Source organism: Phoenix dactylifera, chromosome 5 (genome assembly GCF_051530095.1).
Source record: "Phoenix dactylifera cultivar Ajwa chromosome 5, Ajwa_hap1_PhDact_Kaust_v1.1, whole genome shotgun sequence".
In the NCBI taxonomy this organism is placed as follows: Eukaryota; Viridiplantae; Streptophyta; class Magnoliopsida; order Arecales; family Arecaceae; genus Phoenix; species Phoenix dactylifera.
This window is the reverse complement of record NC_143194.1, coordinates 7,623,158-7,632,976: the sequence shown is the minus strand read 5'-3', so window position 1 is coordinate 7,632,976 and position 9,819 is coordinate 7,623,158. Positions and strand designations below refer to the sequence as shown.

Here is a 9,819-nt window from a genome sequence, read left to right as displayed (position 1 = left end):
GGGTGGTCCAGGCGAAGCATGTGTTTCGAGAAGCTAATGGGGCTGCGGATTGGGTGGCCACGTATGTGGCCAACCATGCCGGGAGCACCTTATGGGCTGGAGACGGGGAGCTGCCTCGGGAGCTCCGGGATGTCTTGTTTTCCGATTTTATTGGGTGTATCCGTACACGTGTTGTATAGATCGCCCGGTTTAGCAAAAAAAAAAAAAAAAAAAAAAAAAAAAAAAAAGAAGAAGAAGAAGAAAAGAATTGAACAGCGTGAGCAGATGCACTTAATAATATCCTTCACTATGTTCCTCATCACCTGTTTACATCGTCTGAAGGGTAAATGGCAACGAAGGCCACGAGTGTGGAGGATAGCCCTCGTGCAGAGTAACAAACCAACAGACGCTTCACTTTCCATGTCGAACCTCCAAAGGAAAATTTTCACATCAATATCTTTATTGAGAAAAAGAACACTCACTTCCTGCATCTTCATCTAAACTCGATCCTTTGTACCCAAAAATAAAAATAATCTAGACTCCATCCAAGCAATCCCGATAAAAAATTTGACATGCAAAACTAGACAATTAAATACAACTACAACCTACCGATATAATACAAAAAAGAATTCAAAATAAGCATGAATCTAGTGTTCTATAGAGTGTTGTTCTGAATGTGGTGTCTGGCTTCTTGCAGTGGTGGGTGTAGAGGTGGTAGCTGTGTTGTTTAAGTTGGAAGTGGAGGCATAGGTAGAAGTAGAGTTGGAGGCAGAGGTCGTGCCTGATGAGGATTCACCCAAGGAGTAGCTGGAACCTCGGGTCCCATGAGCTCTTCTCCGGTACCTGGAACCAAGGATGCCAGGCCTGAGGGGCTCTTCTAGTGTACTTGGCTTTTTCGACAGAATCACCACCACCCTCTTCATGTGAGGCCTCATCTTGGGGTCTGACTGAGTGCAAAGGAGCCCTATGTGCACACACATCGCAACTTGCTCTGTGACTGCTGTGGATCTCATGGTAGGATCCATCATCTCCAGACTCCGCCCCTTCTTGAAGAGCTTCCAAGCCTGAGCACATAAAGCAGACATAAACTGAAGGTTATAATATCAGTATACTAAGAAAAACCATAAGAAACAGAAAGTGATAGATTTTTGGATGCAAATACACAAGAATTAATGTTTTAAAGAAGGAATTTCAGATAAATCCATTTTGTCATCTGTTCTCAACCAATGTTCGTATTGAGTGACTACTGGATCACTTAATGTTGGAGTCAGGATGAATACCCTGTTGGGCACTGAGTGGGTTGCTGCAATCAAACTCAGGTGTATAGCAGGTATCCTCTTACTATTGCCTAAAACAGTGTCTCCTTTTTCTAGAATAATTGTGATCATTTATAAATTCCTAGTGGAAAGAGCTCATTGACAACGAAAAGACACATGCTGTTAAGTTGATGAACAAATCAGAGGATTGAATGGTCAAAACACCTAATATATTCTTTGCGTACAGATTATTTGATCTTAGGTTTTTATAGATGTTGCTTTGGTGGGTAAATCAAGAGAAGAACAAAAAGAGACTTTTGCATGTGAAACACCAAGGCTTCATCATCAAATTTTAAAAGGTTTCAAATACTAATATCCATTGATACAGAGGAAATTCAGATGGGTGCTTTCCCCCTTTAAAACACCAAATTCTAATGAATCCGTAATGACCATTGGCCTAAAAATTCTCCCTGCTCTTCCATTAGAAAAACTAACCGCCGCAATCATAAGTCGAACATGATGGCCTTTGGATGTTTATCGAAATGCAAAACAAGAACTACACAAACAATGTAAAGAGAATAATTTGTATCACAAATCACTGTCAAGCCATCCATCTAATTGTATAATGAATGAGACGCACAAGTCAACCATCAGACAGTAAATCATACTCCAAATCAGCTTATGATGAAGAGTCCCATCCAATATTCTATACTGGAATTGCAGCTTCTAACATTGATTAGTTTTTGTTTCTCTTTTTATAAATAGAAAAAGGGAACATTAATTAGTTGGTCAAATGGATATATCATCTCATGAAGATTTGAAAAGTTGAATAGAATGGCCTTTGAGTGTTCACCACAAAGGAAAAGGAGAATACTGCCAACAATTTCAAAGAGAATAAATTTAATCAGATGCCTACTTGATAGGGAAAAGAGAACATGTAACACTGTCTACTTCAAAAATTTTAAAAGGATGTAATTAATATATTAGACATTTAAGAATTAGTTTTGATCCTCCACTTAACCAACATTCCATTCCTCAGGAAGAAAATAACTAGTAGATACTGAGTTTCAAAATTTATGACAGAACTCATACACATTAATTTAGGATTTTGCCAAATGTTTCCAACGAAAATTCATTATCTTATATAGCCCACAAAAGGTTGGTCATGTATACCTTGTAGAAAGCTTGAAAGCTTTGGTGTCCTATGGTGCTCCAAAACATTCAAAATTAAGAGTAAGGGGTCAAATTAAGGACCTGTTTGGTATTGCTTTTGCTTTCTATTTCTGCTTTTAGAGACCCAAGAAAAATGAACAAAAGACTGAACAACATGTATGACGACACCCTTTTGCATTTTGAGTTTTTTTTTGTAAAATCTATAGAGTTTTTGGTAGCATAGGTTTATTGCTTTCAAAAATGAGTGAAAATAAAAGCAGGCAAGAGCATAAGTTTCTTTGGGAAATGCTTTCTTCAACATCAATTTCCCTGTGGTATTTTATTAATTTATATTAGAAACAATAAATGCAAAAACAACAGCTAAACTAAACAAGCCTTATTACCTTATTCATATATACTCCTCCCAATTTTGTTACAATCAACTAGGGGGCAGAAAAGCAGACAGTGAAGTTTGTTTGCATTCAATGTACGAAAGAAGTTCTTTTGTATTTGGACCGGCCTGATCTCATTCTACAAGTAACCAAAGTTGGCTAAACAAGAAAACAAAGTCAAGCTTAGTTGATTGACAAAACTTTACATTCTAATATCTTTTTATCCATGGAAGGCTTTAAGGGCGCATATCAAAATTGAAGAATACTGGAACCAGATGCACAGGGTAAGCCTCATAAGCACCTGCAATGACATTTCAAACATTTCCAACTCCAAATATAAAAATTATAAACCTCAACTGCTCAATGCCTAATATTGCACATAGAAATTTTCAAGCTTATAACCTTTGGAACATTCAACCAGTTGAACTTTTCTTCAAAAAAAAATAAAGAACCTTTCAAAAAGGTACAAGGAACTTTCAACCAGTTGAATCAGGGCTCCAACAAACAATAAAATAACAGGAGTGGATCCGTGGAGCGCACTACAATCTTTACAGAGTTAAAGTAGTGGCCATTATGATGGTTGTAGACGCATTTGCTACATCTAACGGCCATTATTTTGGAAGTTTGTCCCATTAATATCCAATATTTGTTGATTTCAACCGTTTATCTTGATAAAATGTTATGTTCTAAATTCAAATCTTCGTATAAATTTTCATGAACATTAGTTTCAGCCAAGGAGAAACAAAACATAAGGCAAGAGACAAAGAGGTCCACAAACCCATTCCAGAAGGCTGTCAGCTTCGGCGTTGGGGACGAAGGAGGAATTCTTCTGGCCGGAGATGAGCTCGAGGACGAGGACGCCAAAGCTGAAGACGTCGGCCTTGGCAGAGAGGGATCCATGCATGACGTACTCGGGCGCCATGTAGCCATTGGTGCCGGCGACACGGGTGTTGACATGGGTGAGGTCCTCCGGGAAGAGGCGGGCCATGCCGAAGTCGGCGATCTTGGGGACCCACCGGTCGTCCAGCAGGATGTTGCTCGCCTTGATGTCCCTGTGGATGATGGGTGTGTGCGCGTCCTCGTGCAGGTACAGCAGCCCCCGCGCCACCCCCACGATCACCTCATACCGCCGCTTCCAGTCCATCAGCTCCACCCGCCGCCGGCCAACCTCCGGCTCATCTCCTACTCCTCCTCCTGCCATGCATATACACGTCAGCTCAACGCCATTAATCCTCTAATTTTCTGCTCAATCATATTATCAGAAAAATTGTAGTAGTTATTAAATATTGGATTTATTATCACTCACATACAAAGAGATCACGTTTTGGTTTTGCCTCTTTCTGCGAAGCATCCTGCCCGTTACGACTGTTTCAAAAGATCAGCAGTGTTTTCCGTGGGGTCAAGGCCATTTCTATTTTGCGTCCACTTTTGGCCACCATTCGTTCTAATTGTCAAATAGCTTATGAGTATAAAACGTCACAAGTGGCGTTAATTAGCTGGAGAACAAGGGTGTGAAACGAAGAACTAGGTTCAAGATAGAAGATACGGTCAAAGTAGCACCACGGGACGATTGATATAGTCCACTAAAAGTTATTGTTCAAATAATACTTAAAAAACACGTTATTTTTATTAAAACAATAGTTACTTGGCTGACATTGTAAGCTTCCCATGGCTGACAGTGGAAGGAGTAATGTGAATGATACCCTGATGGAATTCCCCAAACCTTTGCTATCAAAACTGACAAATTGGATCAAGACACGGTAAACATAAAGTTGTCGGCTTGCCGTGAGTCCGCAAGAATACGTTAAAAAAAGATATTTTATGGGTAGTTTCTAAGAAAATAGTTATATTTGTGGCCGGGAATCGTCCGGGCTCGCCATGTTTCCTGTCCGAGTGGACATTATCGAGAGCGAGAGGAGTAAATATCAGATGTCCTGTTGTTGGAAGTCATGAAACCTATACATGACATCATATCATTTCTTAATTGTTGACATAATTTATTACTTCTATTAAAAAATAGTTAGATTGCCGACGTGTCAGCCTACTATTGCGGCCAGAAGCGAATCAGCTATAGCCGAGAGCGAAAGGAGTGATATAAAAAGTGATATCGTGATGGAATTCCACCAGCTGACGTAGGTTTTGCTTGGAGAAATGCTTCCTGCTCACCACGCGACTTTGACGAGGGTGTTTACGCTCTCAATTTCAATAATATAATTATATTTAATTACTCGAGCTTCGAGCAAAGAGTGCGGTTTGATCGGCTCATGGGCCCACATAGATCACATCAAGCGGGCCACCCGCCATCAGTTTGGTGCGAGTGTGAACACAAGGAGGGCTACAAAGAAACCATGTTCTCCAAAATATAGAAATCCTAGGAGTCACCTTCGACGCAGATAAGAGAAAATGTGGAAATGTAGAATCACTACAGAGTGAAACTACTCTTAGGAAGGAGAGTAAAAGGGAAAAAGTATTATTGAGTAGCATCACATTCACAGATCCCAATACAAGTAAAAGGTTTTTTATTAAGAAAATAGTACTGAAATTTTATAAAAAATATGGAGTCATGGCTCACAAATCACATGCGAGCATTTGATGGATAGAGTTCAAATAGGGGCGGCAATTCTTAACCTTTTAACATATTTAACTTGTTTCAACTCGTAGATTGGACTGAATTGCCCGTGATGCATATCTAAATTTTTAATCTGTTAAATAAACATATTATATTTGGATTGATAGACTTTTGATATGTCTTATATCCAACCTAACACGATTGCTACATCTAAATTCATATTCTCTGTAGTTGACTTTTGCAATGCAAAATCCCTAGATAACTACAATATGATCCATCTTAGAGATGGGTGACTTTTCTTCATCCTAGGAATACGACCACAAGGCATCGTGGAGATGAAGGAGAACATATATCTTTGATGACTACCTCTGCATCACATTATTGTTCCCTCTATGTTAAGGAAGAGCATATATAGTTATCATCCAGCCCTGACCCAATGACTAGGTTCTAAATTCCGCCACTATCTCACTAATCCATGTGTCTTAAACGATTTCACCAATATAAAAGACAAACGGTTCTGTGAAACTAGACTAGTTTTGGATAGAAGCCACACGTTTTAGGTGATGCGGCCACCCCACCAGCTCCCCCCACCGCACATACACAAAACGTTTAGAACTTAACAAAATACTACATGGAAATAAATAAATAAAGAGATGTAACCATATAATTAGCGAACAACTTTACCTTGGAAGGAAGAAGACTAGCATATAATTATGATCAGCTAATCATGGAATAAGGTAATATGTTTATAACCTTCATGGGACCCGTGTGTAATCGAGTAACAACCTAAAAGACTTATATCTAGTCTTGCTCATATTGAATTAGACTTCCCATGACCAGCATTTTCCTTTCCAAAATCTTCTCTCCAATATACGTGCTTGGTGCATGCACCCAAAGAAAATGTGGCTTGCCTAATGTCCCACAATATTCATAAAGCATGACTTATTTGTCCAGCTCCGACAGTGGACACCTGTCCGTAAGCTGAGCCTCATTTGAATCAGCCAGATAAAATTATTTTTTATAAGGAGACTCAAAACGGCATTGACAATTGACAAGGCCGTAGCACAAGCTCTCAGGTCTTGCCATCCAAAAGGTAGCTCGTATCTAAAGGCACCCTTATGACGCCACCCTGAGCGTCAGCTTCCGTCCTTGCTGACTTCTTCCTATATGGTGAACCCGCAGAGATTCATATAGGAAGACCACGGTTAAAGCCTTTTAACCGCCGCGTGAAATAATCGATGGGAAATGGTCACATGGGCGACCTTTACTATTTTCCTTTTCTTTTCTTTTTTTTAATTTTACAGTAAAACCGAAAGAAAAAAAATAAAGAAAAGTTAAAAAAAAAAGGGGGATGAGCCTGGGGATGGAGTAGGAGAAAGAAGAAGAGAGGGGGAGCTTACGGCGGGAGAAAAGGAGCTTGTCGAGGCTCTCGTTGGGGACGTACTCGTAGACGAGGAGCCTTTCGTCGGCGTGGGAGCAGTAGCCGTAGAGATTGACCACGTTCCGATGCTGCACCCGCGACAGCAGCATCGCCTCGTTCGTGAACTCCCTCCCCCCCTGCCTCGACCCCCGACCCAGCCTCTTCACCGCCACCTCTCTCCCATCCTCCAACCTCCCCTATAAACCAACCAATTCGATTCAATTCAATCATCTGATTTAATTCCCCAAATCCAATTACCTCTTCTTTCCAAAAAATAAAAATCCGATCAAATATAATAAATAGATCTCATCATCATCACACACCTTCTTACCTTAAAAACCGGTCCGAATCCGCCCTCTCCGAGCCTCTGCTTGGGGCTGAAATTACGGGTGGCAGCCATCAGCGTCTCGTACTTGAACATCTTTTGCTCCTTGGCCGCGATCGCCTCCAAGTCCTCCTCCTCTTTCGCCTCTGCTTTTTTTGCAATACTCAATCCAAATCAAAACCCTCCCACAAATTGGAACTAATTAAGAAGACCAAAAACGATATAGGATCTACCGAATCAGCTACCTCGATCACGACGACGAAAGATGCGCTTCATGAGGCTCTCCAGAAATGTCCGCGGTTTCATCGGCTCGGAAAAGTTGCTGCTGCGATCCGAATTGGTATATAGGGAGATGGTCGGTTTGGTTCCGGAGACGGGTAGGATGACCTATCTAATCAGCCCATTGCCGGACGGAAGAATTAATTAATAAAAAAGTTGTACTGCCCCTCTTTCGCCCTTTATTTAAAAATTATGGCTATCTCCTTCGGTGGCGATGCTTGGAGACGGACGCGGTTAGCGAGGGGGTTGGAAGACTTGACAGCAGTGAGATGAGGTATCTGCAATTGTACATGCTCTCTTTCCTTTCACCTGCTCGCCCCAGCGATACGCCGTACGCCACTCAGCATCTTGACCGCATCTGCTGCAACAAACGGGTCAGACTTGAGTTAGATGCCTCCCCCGCTACATACTTTTCACCGCTAACGGATGTGGCCTGACTGGGGTACGCTGGACCCAAACTTAACCCTAACCTGATTAGCTTTTGGATTTTGACTTCCGACGTTGGAGCAAGTTATGATAGGGCCAAGTTGGGAAAAGCGTCTTAGATCCAATAGGATATTTGGATACCACTGAGGTGGTAGTGGGAGCATATTTGGATCCCACATCAGATTGCGCTAGAGGAAGGGCCCCGGCCACGCACAGACCTTCCCGCTGGGGGGCTGTGTTGTGGGATGGGGTTCCCAGTTTAGTCCCACATCGGGTAATCAACGGAAAGGTCTGTGCCTTAAATGGGGGGTGCAAACACCTCTTCTCACCGAGGGCCCTTTTGCGGGACAAAACCGTGAGGGTAGGGGGCAACCTCCGCGGACCCCCGCGCCGTCAGGGCTCGGGACTGTCATTGGGCCACGGCCCTGGGCGACGTCCCGCAGACCCGAAGCGGCAATCCCAGAGCGGACAATACCTCAGGGAGGACGCGGATGCTTTCCCTGCTCGCCCGGTGTGCGGGCTGGTGTCGGGGTTCCGACCCCACATCAGATGGCGCTAGAGGAAGGGCCCCGGCCACGCACAGACCTTCCCGCTGGGGGGGCTGTGTTGTGGGATGGGGTTCCCAGTTTAGTCCCACATCGGGTAATCAGCGGAAAGGTCTGTGCCTTAAATGGGGGGTGCAAACACCTCTTCTCACCGAGGGCCCTTTTGCGGGACAAAACCGTGAGGGTAGGGGGCAACCTCCGCGGACCCCCGCGCCGTCAGGGCTCGTGACTGTCATTGGGCCACGGCCCTGGGCGACCTCCCGCAGACCCGAAGCGGCAATCCCAGAGCGGACAATACCTCGGGAAGGACGCGGATGCTTTCCCTGCTCGCCCGGTGTGCGGGCTGGTGTCGGGGTTCCGACCCCACATCATTTCCCAATGATATTTACTAATTTCTAGAGTTAAGATTTAATGTTAGCTTTAGGATATTTGTCAATTGAAGTGAGTATAGCTTAAGAAAAAAGGCATGTTCTTTTTTTAACTTTTCTCATGTTGATGGATTAATGAGATCAAATTGTTTCTCATATGTCATGCCTATACTCGGAGGGAAATGACGTGAGAAAGAGGCGGGTACAAAGGAAAGGTGAATAGTAGAACATTTCATGGCAGCATGGGATCAATAAGTTTCTCATGTTTAACCCACGTAAGGGTTGATTAATTTTGATTTTCAATATGAATATTTACAATAGTAATATGGATTTTGTCCAACATGATCTAAGAGTTAATACCAATGCTATATTGTACCAATTGCCGCTAATTATGATTTGCTTGCAGGATCAAGCCTTATGGGAGGGAAACAACACATACTATTTAGTTTTGTTTTTTATTATTGTGAGTGTTCTATCTTATTTGATTTGTTTTTTCTTATTTCTTTTCTTAGATGATTGATTTACATAAGTTTTCTTATTTAGTGTTGTAGTTAATTAGAGACATCGAAAAAATAATTCCATAGAATCTTTACATGATTCCCTTCATCACGGGAGACCAAAAGGCTCAAATATCTAAAGTGGATCAATTCTAACAATAAAAAGAAGCTAAACACCAAGGTGTTCGAGTCTCATTTGAGGTGAGTTGTAAATTTATAAAGACAAGAACTTGTGTTTGAAAGCTGCCTTTCTAAAAGAATGTGATTTTTTAGGGATCTATGAAGGAGGATACCTAAAGAGAACATGAGTTTATGTATATCTATTGGAACAAGAATTGCCAAAGGAAAGGTGCTCAGGTGGATTAAGGAGAAACATATTTTCTTGAGAGAATACTTTTATTCTACTTCTTTGTTGGTATATTTTACTTGCAAATAATTATTTCTTTTTCTTGGAAAAAATATTTTTAACAATTGATTTTTTTTTTGATGTGTTAATAGAGGACATTGGAATCTTCTTATCTCATGTTTCTTTTAGGAGGAGCCATGCATGTTGCTTTTAGATTCACTCCATAGCATAGACCCAAAGACGTTAGAACTAGAGATAAGAAAGC

At 41.8% G+C, this 9,819-nt stretch overlaps 1 protein-coding gene across 2 annotated transcripts; it reads right to left on the bottom strand.

The window, feature by feature from the left end:
- Positions 1-265: 265 nt before the first annotated feature.
- Positions 266-7,742, bottom strand: LOC103706191 (cysteine-rich receptor-like protein kinase 43). Of its 2 annotated transcripts, none has more exons than XM_008790230.6 (5): positions 7,339-7,742; positions 7,100-7,242; positions 6,749-6,965; positions 3,558-3,973; positions 266-1,043 (listed from the first exon to the last, which is right to left on the bottom strand). In XM_008790230.6, the coding sequence occupies exons 1-5, from the start codon at positions 7,397-7,399 to the stop codon at positions 627-629; spliced, it is 1,254 nt and encodes a 417-aa protein (XP_008788452.3). In that variant the 5' UTR covers positions 7,400-7,742; the 3' UTR covers positions 266-626. The 2 variants fall into 2 exon arrangements, with proteins under 2 accessions (XP_008788452.3, XP_008788453.3); XM_008790231.6 differs by having other exon boundaries at positions 7,100-7,239; positions 7,339-7,738.
- Between the last annotated feature and the right edge of the window lie 2,077 nt (positions 7,743-9,819).

What these genes read in the sequence shown, in the direction of transcription:
- LOC103706191 (XM_008790230.6), bottom strand. Translation starts at nt 7,399, where the DNA reads ATGAAACCGCGGACATTTCTGGAGAGCCTCATGAAGCGCATCTTTCGT. An exon ending in GATTCGGACCGGTTTTTAAG is followed by an intron (nt 6,966 to 7,099) that starts GTAAGAAGGTGT and finishes GTTGGTTTATAG; the next exon opens with GGGAGGTTGGAGGATGGGAG. An exon ending in CAAGCTCCTTTTCTCCCGCC is followed by an intron (nt 3,974 to 6,748) that starts GTAAGCTCCCCC and finishes TATGCATGGCAG; the next exon opens with GAGGAGGAGTAGGAGATGAG.